The 21,009-nt window shown below is 38.1% G+C and overlaps 2 protein-coding genes across 9 annotated transcripts in view; one reads left to right on the top strand and one right to left on the bottom strand.

The window, feature by feature from the left end:
• C5H4orf17 (chromosome 5 C4orf17 homolog) overlaps positions 1-21,009 on the bottom strand; it is a 268,239-nt gene that overhangs the window by 128,273 nt on the left and 118,957 nt on the right. The gene's annotated exons all lie outside the window — the stretch shown is intronic.
• On the top strand, positions 648-20,995 carry ADH1C (alcohol dehydrogenase 1C (class I), gamma polypeptide). Its single transcript, XM_037020214.2, has 9 exons — positions 648-795; positions 9,276-9,377; positions 10,000-10,138; positions 11,912-11,999; positions 12,094-12,313; positions 14,226-14,486; positions 17,063-17,198; positions 17,809-17,947; positions 20,132-20,995. Exons 1-9 carry the CDS (start codon positions 778-780, stop codon positions 20,154-20,156), a joined length of 1,128 nt encoding a protein of 375 aa, XP_036876109.1. The 5' UTR covers positions 648-777; the 3' UTR covers positions 20,157-20,995.

Consider the following 21,009-nt stretch of genomic DNA (forward strand, 5'->3'; position numbering starts at 1 on the left):
TCAGCCATAAGAAAGCAACAAATCCTACCACTTGCAACAACATGGATGGAGCTGGAGGACATTATGCTCAGTGAAATAAGCCAGGCAGAGAAAGACAAATGTCAAATGATTTCCCTCATTTGTGGAGTATAACAATGAAGCAAAACTGAAGGAACAAAACAGCAGCAGACTGACAGACTCCAAGAAGGGACTAGTGGTTACCAAATGGGAGGAGTGTGGGAGGGCGGATAGGGAGGAAGGGAGAAGGGGATTGAGGGGTATCATGATTAGTGCACATGGTGTGGGAGGGGTCATAGGGAAGACAGTGTAGCACACAGAAGTCAAGTAGGGACTCTGTGGCATCTTACTACACTGATGGACAGTGACTGCAATGGGGTAATGGGCGGGGACTCAATAATATGGGTGAATGTAGTAAACACATTGCCTTTGTTGTGAAACCTTCAGAAAATTGTATATCAATGATACCTTAATAGAATAAAATAAAATAAAAAAACAAATGAAAATAAAAACTTACAGGGAAATATTTAACTTAATAAAATCAAAATGTTATCTGAAATTGGTATATTGCCAGTAAGGTCAAGGATTTAATGCTAGTCCATTGTCTTTTTCTTTCTAATTTAACTTGGTCTGACAATAAGTTAATGGGTGTGGCTTAAAAACCCCAGATCACATGGGTGTAACTGGTTGGTATTTAAGCAAAGAAAAGAGCTCTTTGTACTGGAGCAGGAAGTGTCTGTAGTATTCACCAGTCTCCTGGCCTGCAGAGAAAACAGAAACATGAGCACAGCAGGAAAGGTAAGAAAAATAATTTTTTACTTTTGAAAATATATTCTCATTATGTAATATACAAAGAGATATAGTATTTAATGAATAATTTAAAATTCATATTTAAATTATATGAATTTAAATTATATATGAATTATATATTATATAATATATATATTATATATTAATTAAATTATATGAATTTAAATTATATGAAACAATATATACTGAAATACAACATAGATTATGTGTTTCAGGATGCAGTGTATATTGAACTACAACTGAAATAGGCTATTCCTAAATATCTTTAACAAGAATGTATAGCCACTGTACCTGTTAAAGTCTTTATTTCCTATATTAAATAAATGTGCTGTAGTGGTAGCCAATTGTGAATAACTCACAAGTCTAAAGTTATATATTTTTAATCAAGAAATTATCTTTACTTTAAGAAAACATGATTTAAATATGTGTTTCTTTTGTAATCATGTTCTTTTTATAGACACAGGAAAATTAGGTTTGACAAAAGTTTTATGAGAAAATCTGATTCAGGGGACTTTTAAATATCCTTTAAACCTGACTATGAAGTCTCTTTAAAAAGGCACATGGATCTCAAAGCATTAGAATCAAGTTCAAGCAAGCCAACATCAACATGCAAATTCTGATTTTTCAAAAGGTTCAATTGTGGCACAATCCAGGAGCATTCCATAGAAATCCTATAGAACAATCTTTTCTCCATAAAAAAAATCGACATAATTTTACAAAAAAATTATACTGATACAGTTTAAGTTACTTGTTAGCACTTGGAACAGAGATATTTGGTTCTAAGCCTTCCATAGATTCATGCTTATTTATTCAATGTGCTTACAGGTATAGAGAAATGCATGTGGTCATTCAACAAAAGAATTCATGTTATTTAACTGCTTAATTACAAAAGCCTCTACAACTGTTTCCAGTACATTTGTTGTGTTAGGAGTGGGTCATACAACATAACACCTTGCTATGAAAACTCAATTTAAAGATATACACACTGCATGACAGAAGAGTCCTATGTCAATAAAATGGTGGGCAATCACATGGGTAGCCAATTGTCAGTTTTCTTATTCCAACTCTATTTTCATTCATTACTGGTTAACATTTATAATGGCATATTACATTTCAAATGAAGAAGAGTTAGAAAAAAGAAAAATTAAGTTTGCCAAAACTCAGCTTAGAAGAAATAACAAGTTCAGGAAGCAAAAGTATAAACCAAATGTATTAATGAAAACAATAAATGATAAGCAATCAATCCTTCCCTTTCAGGTGCGATATCCGTAAGTTTTAGCTTTGTGATAACACTTCATTTATGTTTACCCTTCCTGCATTACATTTTCCTCAAATGCTAAATCACAATAATAATTATACTTGCTTCATAAGGTGGTTGTGAGAATTAATTAATACTGTAAAGCACTTAGTGCCTGGTACACAAAAGTAATTCAATAAATATTACTCACTGCTCTTACCATTGTTATTGTTATTATTTAGCCTTTTGTAAATTTGTAACTCCAGGAGGAAAATCTGTACCCAATCCCTGGCAAAATACCTTTGAAACTGAAATCAGTCAAGGGAGAAATAAAGTGGGAGAAACCTGTTTATTGCTTACAGTCATTCACTTCTGTTTGCAAACAGGCTGCAAAAAGGGGGGCCCCACCCAACATCTACGGTCCAGATATGCCCTTCCTTGCCCTTGTAATTACCTATTGATATGGAGATGGCTACTTCTCTACATCCAATAACAGCACCAATAAATTCATGATAATCCTCAAAATGGAGGATTCAGCTAAATTCAAAGTCCAATGCAGATTTAGTCCATAGCTGGCCCATTCCACAGGCAGGAAGTAGCTGAACAGTTAGGAAGTTCAATCATCAAGGAGCAGCTGCAGTCAGGGGCAGGTCCAAGGCCACAGGAAAAGTAGAAGAAAATAACATTAAGGGCAGTAAGATACATGTTTTAATGACACCAGAATAGGCAAATCTTGTCCATGAGATAGGATGCATACAACAGAGTGGTCCTGTGATAGGACAGTGGCAGGAATGGGATCTCTTCCTGGTCTAGTATACCAGACTTTCACACCCCTCCCTGTGGGAATTACAGATGGGTCAATATATAGGGCTATGGGAGGTACATGCACTGGCCATAAAGATAAAACAAAACATCCCCATAAGATGCTCTTACCTCCCAGACATTTTGGGTACACTACCATGATCTTTGGGAGTCACCCTGCTGTTAATCCAGGAATACACATGAGACCAGTTCCAGGCATTTTCCCCAAGGTGCCAGAAGAGTCAGTCATCACTGGTCCATGTGTCAAAATGTCCAGAGGCCATGTCCACTCAACATTGTCTCCAGGGTTTAATGTAGCTAGGGCTGGCAGCAGGACGTTGCTCTGCTGGCCATATCCTGGCTTCAATAACTCCTCTTTGGTTTGCACATACACTTGTATAGGTGAGGCAGCAATGTGTGTTAGCATATCCACAGGGTTCAAGGCTCCTTTTCAGGGTTTGTCATTCAAATGCCATAGCACTGTCCATAAGCAAACTAACCTGCACCAAACACTACTGGTTTCTGACTTCAGGCCAGATTTCAACAAACCCTTGTACCTCTCTATCATGCCTGCCCCAGTAGGGTTATATGGCACATGAAACTTTCACTTTATTCCTAATTTCTGTGCCCATTCTTGTAATGCATGTCCAGTTAAGTGGGTGCTTTGATCACTCTCAATCACCTGCAGCCAGCCATAGGCTGCAGAGATGCTCTAGGCCCCTCTTGGTGGTTTGCTGATCTGCACAATGTGCAGGAAAAGTAACCAACAGGCCAGTAGGTGTGTCCACACAAGTCATTACATACCAATATCCTTCTGATATGGGCAGAGGCCCAATATAGTCTATCTGCCACCTGACAAGGGTTATCAGCCCCTTTACTATTGTCCCATGTTGCTGCGGAACTTCATGTAAGTCCCTCTTAGAGCACACAAGGCACTCCTCCCGGGCTCTGCTGACTCCATCAAAGGTCAATGGCAAGCCCCACTGACAGGCTACAGCCCACATTGTCTTTTGCCCCATGTGCAACAAATTGCTGATGTAACCACTGGGTTACATCAGAGGCAGGCTTCCTTCTAGCCAGCACACCTGGGCCAATGTGTCTGCTTCATCATTTCCTGGGGATGCCAAAGGCAAATGGCCAGTCACATGATATATGGTAACAGTCTTAGTCTGACCAGAGGCCCATAGGTCTTGCCACAACTCTTGCCCCAAAAGGGCCAGTGACCAACCATCCAGTTGGCATGGTACCATGTTGGTAGCCACAGGGTCAAGCCCCAATAAATGGTTCACTGTCAGTGCAGATGACTATAGTGGAGGGCTCCTGGGTTATCACAAGCCATACTGCCCACAACTCAGCCCACTGAGGGCTCTTCTCTTCTCCGTCATCCATCCATATTGTCTCAGTCTTAGATGGAAAGCCACAGCCCTCCACTTTGGGGGTTGCCCACAACTGGAGCCACCTGTATACCAAACATCTTCAGATATAGAGGCCTTTGCCTCCTGACAAGGACTCTTGGCTACCAATGGCTCAGAAGCAAGTTCTTCCTGCTTTCCACTGGTATACGTCACTGACACCAATAAGCGTTGGAGTTCTCCACTTAAGGGGCTGATAGAGAGGGCACTATGCTGCTGTAAGTATGCACCCCACTTGGCCAGTGTAGGCATCTGTGCCATGCCACTCTGTAGCCTTTTAGTCCAGTCTCACACCAACCTAACAATGGAATAGGTAGTTATTACCTTGTTCAGAGCTATTCTGGTGATGCACTCCACAGCCAGCAAGGTGTGGTACACAGCAGCCAGTTGCTTCTCTATCAAGGTGTACTGGACCTCTACTCCTTTCCATAGCTGTGACCAGAATCCAATAGGTTGTCATGTCCATTCAAACCACTACCAAAGACCCCATCCATAACCATCTTCAGTTACATGAACATCTAGCTCACAGGGCCTTGATGAGTCTATTACATTCAAGGCCTATTCGGCCCTGCCTGCTCACTTAGCTATACATGTTTCATCCCAGTCTCACCTGATGTCCTTTCATACCAACCAATACAAGGGCTTCAGAATTTGTGCCAAATGCAGGATAAACACTGCCCAGTAGCCCAAAAGACTCAGAAACTCCTGTAATACTGCCACAGTGGTAGTGGTTGGGAAAGCCTGGACCTTGTCTATTACTGATTCTGGGAAAACTTCAGTTTCCCCCAACCAGACAACCCCTAAGAAGTTTAAAGGCAAACCAGGGCCCTGAACCTTGGTGCTGTTTATAGCCCATCCTTTCTCCTGTAGATGTTGCAGCAGACTAGGAACTGCCCCTTCTAAATCTGCAAGAGAATCAGATATGAGCATGATATCAACAGTATAGTGATACAGCTGCACTATTTGCAGTTTCTTCCATGTGTCCAAGTCCTGGGTTACAAGCCCATGACAGATGGTAGGACAGTGGAGGTATCCCTGTGGAAGGACAATGAATGTTCACTGTTGGCCTTCCCATGTGAAGGTAAACTGTTCCTGACTTTCCTGTGCTATGTCAATAGAGAAGAAAACATTAGCAAGGTCTACAGCATAAAGATACATCCCTAGTTCATGACTAAGGGTGTCCATAAGGGCTGCTATAGAGGGGGCAGCAGCATGCAAAGAGGGGGTGACTTTATTAAATTCCCTGTAATCAACGGTCATACACCAAGAACCATCCAGCTTTTTTACTGGCCACACTGGGGAATTAAAAGGACTATGAGTGGGCTTTATAATGCCCACCTTCTCCAACTCCTGTAGAATTTCTCCAATTTCATTGCATTCCCCAGGGAATTTATACTGCTCAGAACTTATCACCTGCTGAGATACAGGCAGAGCTACAGGCAGGTGCTGAACATGTCCCCTCAGAACTGACTTTACCACATGTACCCTCAGTCTGAACTCACCTGCAGTGGTCTCTACCACAGGCCTTCCAGGATATATACCCCAAAAATATATTCAGGGATGGGAAAAATGTACACAGTATAACCCTTTGGGGATAAATGCCCTATCCCCCTTTCTTCACTCCAATTGCTTTACCCCCATAGCCATCTATCACAGCAGGGGTCCTAGGAAAAAGCTCAGGGTTGCCATAAATCAGAGCATATTCAGCCCCTGTGTCCACCAGTGCCAGAACATGTTGTACATTCATGGGGGACCAATGAACTGCTTATTCTACATGTGGCCTCTGTGGTCCCCACCAGTCCCCCAAGGTGGGAGCCTTGATGCCCCACTCAGTCAAACCATGACACCCAATCATCCTCCTATGAGATGAGTACTGTCCCCAGGAAGTCTTGCAGGGACACAGGCTGGACATTGGGCTTTGACTCTGGCTTCCAAGTCCTGGATCTCAGTGGCTGGAACTGCTGCTCTGGCTTTAATTGGTGCTACAGTTCTAACAAGATCCTACTGAGCTGCCCATCATGTTTTTCTATCACTACCCTGGCCTTTATCAAATCAACCCACATCTGGGTCCTCAAGACCTTCATGGGGCCCTTTGCACCTCCCCTTTCAGTCGTAGCCTGTACTTCCTTCTGTGCTCTTATTGTTTCAACCTCCCCCAGATGTGCTAAAGTACAAGTAGCCTCACTTATGGGTTTCCCTATGTGGGGGGCAAAAATAGTCACTAAGGACCCAAAGAGAGATGGGGGAGCTGTACAGAACGCCAGATTTCCAATTCTTATGGCGAACAACTCCTCAGTGGGGTCCTGGGGGTCCATATTATAGCTGTTATTTTTCATGCCCAGCTCCCATAACACCTGCTGGAACTGCATATGTTTTCTAGCTAGTGGGTAAGTATGGTAAATCACCCTGATTAGGCCAAACTGTGCTGATGGCTGCTGTCAGGCAATCCAGAAGCACCTGATTCCCTGAGGTATGACGGGCACTTTGCAACCACAGCTGGAGGGAAGGATGAGTCATCAGGGAAGCCAGTCTACCCATTTCATAATCTGACACAACAATGTTTTCTGCCCCCATATCCCAGAGACACAAAAGCCATGTAGACAGTGGTTCCAAGGCTTCTGCCAATACCAAACACTCAGGTCCACCAGCTCATCCTGGGTATAGAGGGAGAGCATGAAGTGCTCCACAACCTGGGAGGGGGAAGCTCCTCCCCCTGAGGAGCCCATGGTGCATTTTTATTTTCTTAATTACAATTGGATGGGCCTTTAATCAAGGAGAATCTGGTGCCTCAGGCAGTGGCCTTGGCAACAGATGAGCCCTCGGCCCCAACTCCTTATCCTCCCCTGACATCTGCTCTACCATCTCCAGATCTGAAGGCACTACACTCTTTCTTCTGCCTCCCCCACAGCCTCCTGCAATGTGGATTCTCCTGCCACCTCCTCCCTCACTTCTAATATATCTTCCAGGAGCAAGACCTATCTTCTCAATAACTGTCTCTCTTACTTAAGGGCATCCAGTAGGTCATTGCCCAGCTCCTCCAAATGATGCCAAAATGTGTCTCTCTCCTCAATAACCCTTTCCACTATCTCGAGAAACAGACATCCCACAATCCCAGCTGGTACACAGCCACTCAGGGCTTCCATCTCACAGAGGGCTAGTTCCACAGCTTCCAGTGTCTCCACCCTTCCCCAACTCTGGGGAGGCCCCACCCTTCTAGGAGGTGCTTTAACCTAGACCAATTCCCCACTCGGGGCTCCCCATTTGGAAGCTCCATGGATAGGGGGCTCCCAGGTGAAGTCACACCCTGTACTGCTGCAGCCACTGGGGCCTCTCCACTATCCACAAGGGGGATTCTTGGTATACCCCCACCATCTCTAGAGGCAGCCTGCCCAAGGGTCACACCCATGAAGACAGATTTCAGGTTCAGAGGTCCTCCTGACTACCTCCAGATGTAACTCTGGGGATAAAATATTTTTCCAGCCTGGGCAAAATACCTTTGAAACTGAAATCAGTCAAAGGGAGAAATAAAATGGGAGAAATCCATTCATTGTTTACAAGCAGTCATCCACTTCTGCTTGCCTGTGTCTGTCATGTCCTGGCTGCAAAAAGAGACCCCACCCAACCTCTCCAATCCAAATATGCCTTAGCTCCCCCTTATAATCACCTATTGATGTAGAGATGGATTACCTCTCTCTACCCCTTGGGAACACCTATTAATATGGAGATGCACTAAGGCCAGACAAGAGATTCTGGAAATATTGCAATTTTACCCATATAATCTTACTACCATGGGTAGTGAAAAAATAAGGTCAGATTGATCTTGATTCTCTGGATAGAATTTTTGTGATTTGAGGAAAATTAGTCAATTATGAGTCAACTGACCCTCAATATTTCCATTTGTAACATAAGACCAATAATTCAATAATACTACCCTAGTAGCTTCACTGTGAGGTTTAAAGAGCAAGAATGTAACTACCCAGCACAAGCTATAATGTGTGTGCCATATCATAGGTACTTTATAAACAGGACCTATAGACCACTAGTGTGTGATTTCCAAGTACTTTCATATTTATTGTGGCTTTGACCATGGCAAATACTCTGCAAAGTGGGAGGATTTGACATATAAATAATAAAAAGGAATTTTCAAAAGGATAAATTTCAATCGAATTTTTAAATATTATTTGTAATTTTATCTAGAAAAGATTCTCTCTAGAAAAATCTCCCTTATCTGTATAAGCTTTGAAACAATGAAGACAGGTTTTATATTACATTCCCAAACATTAAAAATTTGTATTCATCTTTAATTTTTAAGAACATCTACAGGTAAGCTGTGCTAACTAGAAAAACACCATTACCTCATTTAAAAATATATACATACATATGCAGGTCTGGGTCTATGGCTTTGACCTCTGCAATTTTTGGCTCAAATCTATTCTGGAAGGAATCTCTACCCATAAATTAGGTAGCAAAACAGAGCTGCCAAACCTAACTTTTCAAATGAGTGATGCAAACAAACAGCATGCAGAAGTAGTGTGGAGAGAAAACCAAAGGAGAACAAGTAGACAGAGAAAGGGAAGACGTCCAAGGCAGGGAAGCAAGCATGCCACTGGGGTCATCAAGTCAGACTGTTTGGCTTAAGCAGAGGGTTGAGCAAGGGGGCAACAGATCACTTATGTGAACAGATACTGAATCTGTGTTAGCAAAATAGTGGTGATTTAGAACTTCATGTACAAGCCAACAATTGTTGGGTAACAAATAAGAATGGCCTAAAAGAATGTATTACATTTTGTCTCAATATCTCATTGTTGTTAATTCTGTTTCTCATTGTGTTATTGCTTTATACATTCTTTTAAAAAGGTATTTTTATTTTCATTGCAAATCAGAGGTTACTCATTTCTATGGAGCACTTTATAGGCTGTCCAAACATGAGGCTAGATGTTGCAAGTAAAAAGATGCAAGTCAATACCTGACTTTAACAGTGAGGAAAAACTGGTATCATTTTTTTGTTCAATTTCTAGGTAATAAAATGCAAAGCAGCTGTTTTATGGGAGTTACAGAAGCCCTTTTCCATTGAGGATGTGGAAGTGGCACCTCCTAAGGCCCATGAAGTTCGTATTAAGGTGAAACAATTTTTCCTCTTCTACTTAATTTTAAGTTTAGAAAGTTCAGAAAATAGTAAAAAAAAATAGAAGCACCTTTTATATGGTGCCTCCAACCAATAGAATTCTATTTATTGTCAAGGAAAGATATAAATACAAATTGCTACATTTTAAAAAAGAAACCAAAGAGTATATAAGATATAATTCCCAATAAAATTAAAAAAGAATTTATATATTTGTACAGGAAAAAAATCAAGATTTAAAACTCATTTAGTATTAGATGGTGGAACTTGAGTGACAGTTTTCTTGGTGCTAAACTGCAATTTCTATTCTATTAAAAAAATATGAGTTTTATATATTATGTAAGACCTGAATATTTCAAAACAATTATTTTGCAGATTATTCCAAATTATTTAATATAAGAGAGGAAAACAGAGGAAGGTTTTAGACTGAATAATCTCAGAGGTAAACTGAATCTTATATTTCAGAAGAGTAGGGAGTATTAGTAAAACCCTTGAACACTCTTTAGAAGTCCAATTTCAGAAATGGATTAAGTTTCTTATGTTAAGTCCATATGAATATGTTAAGTCCATCTAAGAGCCATAATTGTTCTGAATCTAATTCCCTTTCCTTCTCCCTGTAGATGGTGACAACAGGAATCTGTCGCTCAGATGACCATGTGGTTAATGGAACCATTTTCTCCCATTTTCCCGTGATTGCAGGCCATGAGGCAGGTGGTATTGTGGAGAGCGTTGGAGAAGGGGTGACTACAGTGAAACCAGGTACAGAATTCAAACTTGGGGAATGTGCCTCAGTTCAGGACCCCAAGATCATCCAGCCTGGCTGATGAAACTGAGGCAATGAAGGTCACAGTGGAGCTGGGACTTGAACAGAGGTCTCCTTTCTTCCCTACCTGCCTGACTCAAGCACATGCGCTTTCATGCACTCATGAATTCTCTCCTTCAGCAAGTATTTGTTAAGTACCTAATAGATTCTAGATGTGAGGCACCAGGTTAAATCTTGGGGATAACATGAAGATCAAAAGATATCCAGTGCCTGCCAGAATAGAGTTCATAATCAAATCATTTCCATTTTAGCACTGCTGAATATTGTCTTCTGTCAGATCTAAGATATCTACAGATGGGACAAGGAAAAAGATGTAAGTCTCTTTGTCCTAAACCTCTAGATCAGTGCATGGAAACTAGTCTGTGCTGACTTCACACAATGGCTGTTGAGCTGCTGTGACTGAATCCACATGATCTCCTCTTAGATGGGAAGTGGAGCCCATTCATTGGTTTTCTTTTCTAACATGACCTCCCCTCCTGAGCACAGAATGCAATGAAAGAGAAATGAAATAGAATGCCACCTAGGAAATGAAATGGAGGAGCCATACCAGAAGGCATCCTATAGTAAATAGGATGTTTTATTACCTTTAACCATAGTTAAATGTGACTGAATATAAAGTATGTTTTGTCTTTAATATTTATTTTATCCTAGTTTTATTATGTATTAATATAAATATTAATTAATATTATTATTAATACTTTTAAAGGTTAAAGGTGAATATATAGAAAATTTCCAAGCCATGATCTCCATATAAAATTTATCTATTAAATGTGATCGTCCCACCATTTTTCTGGGTCTTGTGGATAGGTAGCAGAGATGAATAAAAATAAAAACTATGTTTAATTCTAAAATGTCATTTTAGCCTATAAATTCAACCTCCTCTGTTACCAAATACTTAATTGACCAATGAACAGAAAAATAATAAAATAGATGGTCTGGTTCCAGCTCTTAGTATTTTCTTCAGTTAGAAATAAATTAATAATAAATGACACCCTTATTTTTTACCCCTGTTCCCTCCACTATAGCACAAAAAATAGATAATTCCAAAATATCAGCTACAAATATTTGAAAGTCACTTCTTATCCTAAAAGAAAGTGCCCAACTCACTGCTGGATTTTTTCAAAGGAGTTTCTTAAATTCTTTTTTGTTCCATTTTTAAAATGTTTCCTTTAAAAGAACTGAAATTACAAAAACAAGCCTTTATTTCACAGTGAAGATCAGCATAGTCACTTTGAAAAGCCAAGGAATGCTTATTAGAACATTCATTTTTATTTTATCCCAAACGATTACAACATAGTGGATCTCCCTGACATCTACCGACTACAGCAGTCTGCTCACAACTAAAATTTCTACTTACAGTGAGAATATTTGAGGTTTAATTAAAGGGTTATATGAGATGATTCATGTAAAACCCCCAAGAAAAAGGGCACAAAAGAAAAGATGACAGTTAATACAATGGAAATAACTTCTAAATTCCAAGTTTTTTCCCATATTTGTATTTCGTGTTTGGGAAGCTTCAGGCACATGTAAACACAAACCAATACAATGCTGGCAGGCAGTGACCAATGACACAGTGGTGACTGGGCCCTATTTCTTGGAAACTTTTCAAGGAGACATGCCTCTAAGGCATATGCATATGCCTTAAGTTCTTGCTCTACTAATTCCTAGGTAGAATTTTAATTTCTAGAATTTGTTTTATCCCCCTCCAGGTGATAAAGTCATCCCACTCTTTATTCCCCAGTGTGGAAAATGCAGTACTTGTAAACACCCAGAAGGCAACTACTGCTTGAAAAATGCGTAAGTTTTTGATACTCTCCTTACACAGCCTGATTTGTATATCAGTTATGCTCATACCTCACGCCCTTGTGTGTCTGTGTGTTACACGGACCAGTATGGGCATGCCTCGGGGGACCATGCAGGATGGCACCAGCAGGTTCACCTGTAAAGGGAAGCCCGTCTACCACTTCCTTGGCACCAGCACCTTCTCCCAGTACACAGTGGTGAATGAGATCTCAGTGGCCAAGATTGATGCAGCTGCACCACTGGAGAAAGTCTGTCTCATTGGCTGTGGATTTACTACTGGTTACGGGTCTGCAGTCAAAGTTGCAAAGGTAGGAATAACAGTGGGTGATAAAATGGTTATCTTCGGACTTTCAGCAATCAAAAGAAAAGCAATTTCTCTCAGGAATCAGAGATCATTCTTCATAGATTTACTGGTACTTTCCCCTTGCTACTATAATGACATTGGTATAATCCCATAGAATTTAGGCTGTCAACTATGAGTAGAAAAATGGCCTCAGAAGGAATTGAGAGGATATCATAGAAAATATATCTATTTATCACAGATGAAAACCTGTTGATGCTTAGCTAAGACAAAGTAAAGATGTCATTTTCCATAGTTATTCTTCTATATATATATATTATTTACATGATTACTAAATTTTAGATTTGGGGGCTCATTCAGTCACTCATTCTAAGATTATACAGCACCAACATGCATCAGGCACAGTAGGTTCTGCTAGGTTCTGAGGCAGAGGCAGCAAAAGTAAATGTATTTACAAGGGCTGCCTTTGAGGAGCATCTAGTTCGTGGATCCTCTATTCCCAGAAATAGGGCCAACAGTAGATTCTAAAGTCTTACTCCAAACCAAGAGGCACCAGCATATCCACTCTGTGGATCCCTAGGGGGAAAATAATGAAGCTTCAATGACATAATTTGCATTTATTCCACCCAGTAGGAGATTTCATTGCTACATCTCCTTGCCTGCCATGAAAACATACATACACACACTTCAGGGGTGGTAGATTTTTAAGGAGAACTTGTTTAAAGGCTCTTCTTCCCAAAAGGCTGAAAATCTGGTAGTATCCCTACATTTTATAAAATGGAGGTCCAGAAATATAAATCTATTTGCCCCAAATCACACAGGTTGTTAGTATGAGAACTGAAACTACTCTATCTCTCAAAATTCCTGCTGAATCTTAAGCCATAATACATAATTTCCTGCACATTTAAATCACAAGCCTTGTATTTTTCTAAGGTAAAAATTGGTGTTACACCCTAGAGTATGATAACTTGGAATGGGAGGACATTTTACCTACACTGAAGGTGGACAGACAAGGTTTATTAAGCAGTCCCTTGTCAATTTAAACAATTAAGAGCACACATTTTCCAGATTTCTGTGGCTCTAGCACTAAGTCCCATGTGCAATTGCATCTTTTGTTTGAGCAGGTGGTCTAATTGAGTCTACAAGCAGACAGAAGCCAATGACAGTCCTAATAATGAATTTTATCCATTATTAAAATATAGACTGACTTTCCATTACACTGTTGTTCATTAGTGCATTTTTAAAAAGAAGGGATGAAGACCACTAAGATCACGTTGGTCTCAAGCTATATTATCTTAAAGTTACCTGTTAAATTTCCCCTGATGTTAGGTTTTGCTTTAAGCTAAGGATGACTCATATGCTGGTCATGATACTGAAAATTAATGAACCAAAGAGTTAATTATTGAGGGTTTGACTGGAGTATTTTTTCAGTCACCTAGGATGACCTTTTCTACTTATTTCATTTCACCAAAATTTCATTTGTATAGGTGTGATGTACTGAAGTTGGCTATCAACTGATGTGAGCCATCTCTTCAAGACAGGAGTCACCAGCATTTGGAACTCAACAATTATCCAGGCCACTGGCTCCCAGTTCAGCTTCCCATTGGAGTCACTTGGGTTCTGGGTCCCACCTGAAGAGTTTCTGGTGGAATTGGTTATAAGCTGTGACCTGGGCATTGAGATGTTTTAAAGCTCCCTAGATGAATCTAATGTCCAGGAAAGTTTGAGAACCACTGATCTAATTCAACCCCTTCAATTTAAACATGAAGCCAAAAGACGTTTTGACAGCAGGTTGGACATAAGAATTTGAGTAGCTCCGGACAACAGACAAGGCATGGCACTTCATATAGTTTAGGCACTTTTAAACAATCATTCCTATTGCTTAACTTAATGCATTCTTGCATTTTCTGAAAACACAGGTCACCCAGGGCTCTACCTGTGCTGTGTTTGGCCTTGGAGGAGTCGGCCTATCTGCTATCATTGGCTGTAAAGCAGCCGGAGCAGCCAGGATCATTGGGGTAGACATCAACAAAGACAAATTTGCAAAGGCCAAAGAGGTGGGTGCTACTGAGTGCATCAACCCTCGGGACTATGAGAAGCCCATCCAGGAGGTGCTGCAGGAAATGAGCGGTGGAGGTGTGGATTTTTCATTTGAAGTCATTGGTCAGCATGAGACCATGGTATGTAACATGAAATGTCAAGATACCTGCTTCTGTGGCAGAATATAAATACTATATATAAATATTTTTAAACTGTAATGACAATTTTGCATCTCCTGTTTGTTACCCATATTGTTCAATTTATGATTATGAGAAATCTTTCATTCTAGCAGCTAGGCAAACCTGACTTAGGTAACATTTCCCCTTTAGAAAGAGAAGGGAGTTTTTAAAAATTGATCCATTGTAAATTTACTTTAATTCTTGGAAAAAAGTTCAAGTTCAATTAAATATAAATTATACAGACTCTGTTCCCAAATTGGCAAGTTTGATTTTTTTCCCACATTCTTAACAAAAACAGTTTAACAATGTTTTGCATTTTTTAAAATAAATTCTGATCTTTTTTCATATATCATACTTTGGCCAAAAGGAATAATGAGCAATTTCAGGCACAATTTTAGTATCATTTTATTAACAGAAAATATTACATTTTACCATTTGCCACATTACCCCATTTTACCACAGCAGATGGCACAGGGCCTTGCACATAGTAAGTACCCAATATCTAAGAGTCGGACTAAATAGTTTTTTAAAAAGCAACAGGTTTTTTCCAGCAAAAGAAATTAGAGATTCATATCTCATAGCATTGTTTATGGATCATATGAGACAATACATGCAAACACTTAGCACAGTGCCACCTACCAGATATTTATCTCAATAAATGTCAGTTGGTGTTATTAGTAGGCAGTACTGTTTCCAGTTCTGTGGTGCTTACATCATGTTTGAATGTTATACATAACATTATTTTCAAATAATTGCAAATATCATCAATTACAATGAGGATCACATCTCCAGTTATATTCCACCTAACCAGAATTCTAACCTGATAGCCACATGTTCTGAGGTTATCCCGTTTTCCAAATATACTCCAAAATCAAAGGACTAATCATTATATACTGCTGAGGGATCCTAAACAATTTTCTCAACTACACAATGTGTTTAAAAACCTGACTGGAGGGGGAAATTTTTCCTTAGAAGTTCCAGAATAATTAGTATAGTTTAAAGTAAAACCAATATATGTTTTTGAGAGATAAAAGCACATTTGCAACATGTCCATTTTAGGCCAACAGGTATATGAAAAGGTGCTCACCATAGCTAATCATCAGGGCAATGCAAATCAAAACCGTAATGAGATACCACCTCACACTTGTTAGAATGACTATCTTCAAGAGACGAGAGATAAGTGTTGGCTAGGGTGTATAGAAAGGGAACCTTTATACACTGTTGATGGAAATGTAAATTGGCCATTATGTACAGAGATTCATCAAAAAATTAAAAATGAATTATCATATGATCCAGCACTCCCACTTCTGGGTATATACCCAAAGGAAATAAAATCCTTGTATAATCCAAAGGAAATGACTATCTTGAAGAGATATCTGCACCCATGTTCACTGCAGTATTATTTACCATAACCAAGATGTGGAAACAACATGTGTCCATCGACAGATGAATAGATTAAATAAATTCTGAAAGATATATATATTTTATATATATATATATAAAAGAAGGAAACTCTATCATTTGCAAAATGAATAAATCTAGAGGACATCATGCTAAGTAAATTAAGCCAGACAGACAAATACTACATGATCTCACTTATATGTGGAATCTCAAAAAGTTGAAATCTTAGAACCACTGAACAGAATGGTGGTTGCCAGGGGCTACAGGGGTGGAGGATGGGGAAGAAATGGGAACATGTTGGTCAAAGGGTACAAATTTTCAGTTATGAGTAAATTCTGGGGATCTAATGTAAAGCATGGCAATTATAGTTAATAGTACTGTATTCTATACTTAAAATTTACTAAGACAACAGATCTTAAGTGTTCTCACCACACAAAAAAATGGTAACTATGTAAGTTGATGGATGTGTCAGTTTGACTGTGGTAATAATCATTGCACATTGCATATGTATATTAAATCATCACATTGTACACCCTAAAATAAATCACATTGTACAACCTAAATATAGTAATCATAGCTCAATAAGGATGGAAAAAACAAAATAAATCAGAAAGAAGTATCTATTTTAGAAATGGACAATAGTATAAGGAATGATTAAAAGAGGAAACCATAAAGTGGACACAAGACAAATTTTGATGATGTAATTACCTTGTATTTGCTCACTATCAAGTATGAGTTCAAAATATCTACTTAATAAACATATAAAAAATAAGTTAATCAACTCACAGATTTGCCTGAGACTCATGTGATAACAAAACATTAATTTTACTTGAGGAATCAGACTTTACAAGGATATACATTTGTAGTGATGTTTGCCTTTTTATTACTTAATAAGGAGAAATTAAGTGTGCACAAATTCATTCATCCATTGTCTCCCTCAAGAATTATTTTCTGGACATTTCCTTAAACCACAGCACTATCCTAGGCACAATGGGGAATGAGGAAGCAAAAGGAATAATCTCTATCCTCCACATATTCACAATTTAGCTAAATTAATATAACATGATAGTATGTATCATTAGTAGGGCCTATCAGAAAATCCACTTTAATGATACTAAATATTAATTTTATTCCAGATGGCTGCCTTGTTATGCTGTCAAGAGTCATATGGCGTAAGCGTCATTGTAGGGGTATCTTCTAGCTCCCAAGAGCTGTCTATGAACCCTATGTTGCTATTAAGTGGACGTACCTGGAAAGGAGCAATTTTTGGTGGTATGTAGTTAGATTTGAGGGCTAAATTCCTGTTAATTTCAGGGTTTCTTCCCTTTTCAAGGGATAAGACCAGGTTTTAAAAGGCAATATAAATTAAAATTCCTTTGCATCTATAGGCTTCAAATCAACTAGATTAGTGGAACTAATACACAGAGAAGGTCCCAAGACAGACTTCTCTAGTGTCCCTATAAATTAATAAGGATCTTTCAGCACCTCTTCTTTTGATATTTGTGACTGCACAAGATATCGGCATACCTCATAAGACCCAGGAAATCCATAGCAATAATTTATGTCTGCTGTCATTGCCCAAATTTAGACATTTGCTAAATTGGTTCCTTGACTATGGGGATAATCATTCATACTATAATTTCTCTATGAGAAATTATAATAACAAAGAACACTAGTTTATCTAAGCATATTTTAAGGAAAAAAACCCTAACTATTGCACAAAGATATCAGAAGCACTCTCTTATTAACCTCAGTAATAACGGTGGAATATGTGAAATGTAGCACTTTCTATAAACTTTCATTTTAATTCTATGTGGAAAGCCTCCTCTCCAATTCCCCTCTTACCCTTTACTGAATAACAATGATGTTATTTTCTTTTCAGGCTTTAAAAGTAGAGATTCTGTCCCCAAACTTGTGGCTGATTTTATGGCTAAGAAATTTCCATTGGATCCATTAATAACCCATGTTTTACCTTTTGAAAAAATAAATGAAGGATTTGACCTACTTCGATCTGGAAAGAGGTAGATTTTTAACTTTCTTCTTTTATGGTGGGGAGTTGAATAACAGAAGAAAATGTGAAAGGGTAAAAAAAACATTGGAGTCCCTTGGTTTTCCATTATTGGTTCAGTTTTTGCATGTAGAATATTTAAGATAATATTGTGAGGAGCTAAGAACAGTTGCTTTGCATTTCCTGACCTGCTGAAACCACATTATGTTGGTTACAGGGAATCTGAATAATCCAAGCCACTCAGCTTTATTTACAACAGAACACTCACCCTTGCAAAGAAAAAGATTCAGTCACACAGTCATAATTATAACATGAAGTCACTTCAGCCTCTGCCTGGCCACCTAAAAAGATTGACTATTAATAGCTGTACATTTAAATTCAAGACCTACTTATAATGGGAATAGGTGGAGCTACCTTGGGACTGCTTTCTATATAGCCATTACCATGTTTTCATTAAAAAAATGACTTATTACTCTTTTTAGTTTATAAGGAACTTTACATAAATAAAAATTATTAATCAGGGAATGGTGTTTTAGATGTTTAAACATTACAGTTTCTTCAAAGCTTAGGAAAATAAGCCAATTCCATTTTCTACCTCTAACAATTAACTCTTACAACCACTTAAAAAAAACTTTTTTATTTGCATATATATAGGAGACACAACTAGTAACAGGCATTATCTGACTCCCACCTTCTAGTTCCAAAAGCCCATGCTTTTTCTTCTGCCTCACACTTCTTATGACATTTTCAACTTTAAGTAGTATTTCCTAAGCACCACACATAAAATATATTCTATTAGACACTTGGTTTGATAAACATTTATTCAGAAAGGAAATAAACTAGTTTATCACAGAGCAGCAGATTCCATCCTTTCTGAAAAGCAACTTGGTAATTTCTATCAGAAGCCTTAAAAGAAAACTTAGATCTTTCGACCCAGCAATTCTATTTCTGGGAATCTGTTTTACAGAAATAATCAGATATGCAAGCACACCTCTACTTAAGCATGTTCATCTCTTATGTATAATATCAAGTAAGGGAAAACATCCTGAAAGTGCAACATTAAGGGGATGGTTAAATAAATTCCAACAATGTACTAGAAAACAACAAAGCTGTTAAAAGAAATTATTTCATAAAATTGGTAAATTCTCATATGTAATTTTGTTACACAATAGAGAACACAAACATATATACAATATGATCTCAAGTTTTCAATGAAAGCAGTAAAAATCTTTACATATGTCTAGAAAACTACTGATCAAAGTTCAAGAAAATATTAACACTGATTATCTCTAGGTTGTGGGATTGCAGGATAGTTTCACTTTCTTACCCTGTCCTTTTTCTACATTATCGACATATATTTTTCTTATGTATATGTATACACGTACATGAAAATTTTTAACATGAAGTCTATCTTTTCCTAAAAGTTTTCCATCAGAAGACAGTTTTTAGAAAGGACATTAGTTCTAGTATAGATGTTATATTTCTGACCTTCCCAAGAATGAAATCTCTCTGAATACAAATAACTTTTATTACCTAGTTCTGAGAATCCTTGAACATTTATCAAAGCTATATTAAACCTTCTATTGGTCTTAACCTTATTACATGATCAGTTCCTTCAAGAAAGTTACCTACCATCTTGTAATTTTTGCAAATTTGTATTTGGTTTTAAATCCAAGCACCCAACACCAGATGTGTGACCCAGAGCAGGTTACAAATCTAAGTCTCAATATTTTTAATGTCTAAAATGGAAAAATACTAGAACCTGCCTCATAGTATTGCAGTTTAAGTTGAGGTTTAAATGATAAAATGCATGAAAAGTATCTACAGACTATGTGAAAAATAGCAAGAACTTATGCCATGTCATAACCCACTGTTGTTTTGTATTCATTATTATGCCAGGCACATAGGCTCCCAAAATTTATTTTTTGAGGATGATAATAAACAGTGAAGCCTAAATGGTAGTCATATTCTGGATGTCATGATTGAGCTTGAGATTGGAGAAAATACAAGACAAAACCCAGAAAAGATGAACTGCCCTATACTTGACTTGACTTGAATGCATGGGGATGGGAACGGGATGCTGGGAAAACAGGCTGCTTTTCATTAAGACACATTAGATGCTCCTTGGCCTCTAACATGGAAGAGTGTGAATTATCTAAACATTAAGTCAATTAATATCTTCTATTTCATGTTTCAGTATTCGTACCATCCTGACATTTTGAGACCATACAAATACCTTCACTTGTGGCAGTTTTCTAACTCCTCCATCAACTGGAACCATCAACCAAACATCATTAATTTTGTTCCTCAGAGGTGCTATCAATAAATCACACATGGAAGCTTCCCCCCAAAAATAAAAATTGATGTGAAATCATTTTTCAAGCAAATGTGTAAAATCCAAATGAGAGTTAGATGAACCATCAGCTAAATAACTGAGTTCAGGGAACTTTTCTTCTTAATCATTCGACTGATGTTTAATAATGTAATCTTTCCTATTGAAGAAGGGTATTTCTTTTGACTTCATGTTCATTTTGCATCTTTATCACCCTTAGTCACTGAAACCCAGTGGAGGAGATCCTCACTATACTTGCCCCCCAACATACACATGATGACCTATTGTGCTTGAAGTCCTGCACTTCTACCTGTATTTCCACTGTCTGTATTTTCCTTTTATGAAATGTACCAAAGCCTTAGGGTAAAAACTATAGTGTGGGAAAGAATATACTCAGATTTATAAGTGGAGGAGGTCCAGAACTTCTAAATGCAGGAAATTTCTTTTTTTTTTAATTTGAGTGTAGATATATACAGTACTATATTGGTTTCAGGTATGCAACATAGTGATTCAACATTTATGTACATTATAAAGTGATCACCATGATAAATCTAGCTGCCATCTGTCACTCTACAAAGTTGTTATGATATTAACTATATTTTCAATGCTGGGAATCTGATAAAGAAATGTCTCATACTTTTAAATGATGGGAGAAATGTTTCTATTGCTTTTATATTCTTTACAATGAATATATTCTTTTAAATAAAAGTTTCATGCTACATGTGATAATTGTTAAGTTGATA

The sequence above is a fragment of the Manis javanica genome, chromosome 5 (genome assembly GCF_040802235.1).
Source record: "Manis javanica isolate MJ-LG chromosome 5, MJ_LKY, whole genome shotgun sequence".
NCBI classification, from domain to species: Eukaryota; Metazoa; Chordata; class Mammalia; order Pholidota; family Manidae; genus Manis; species Manis javanica.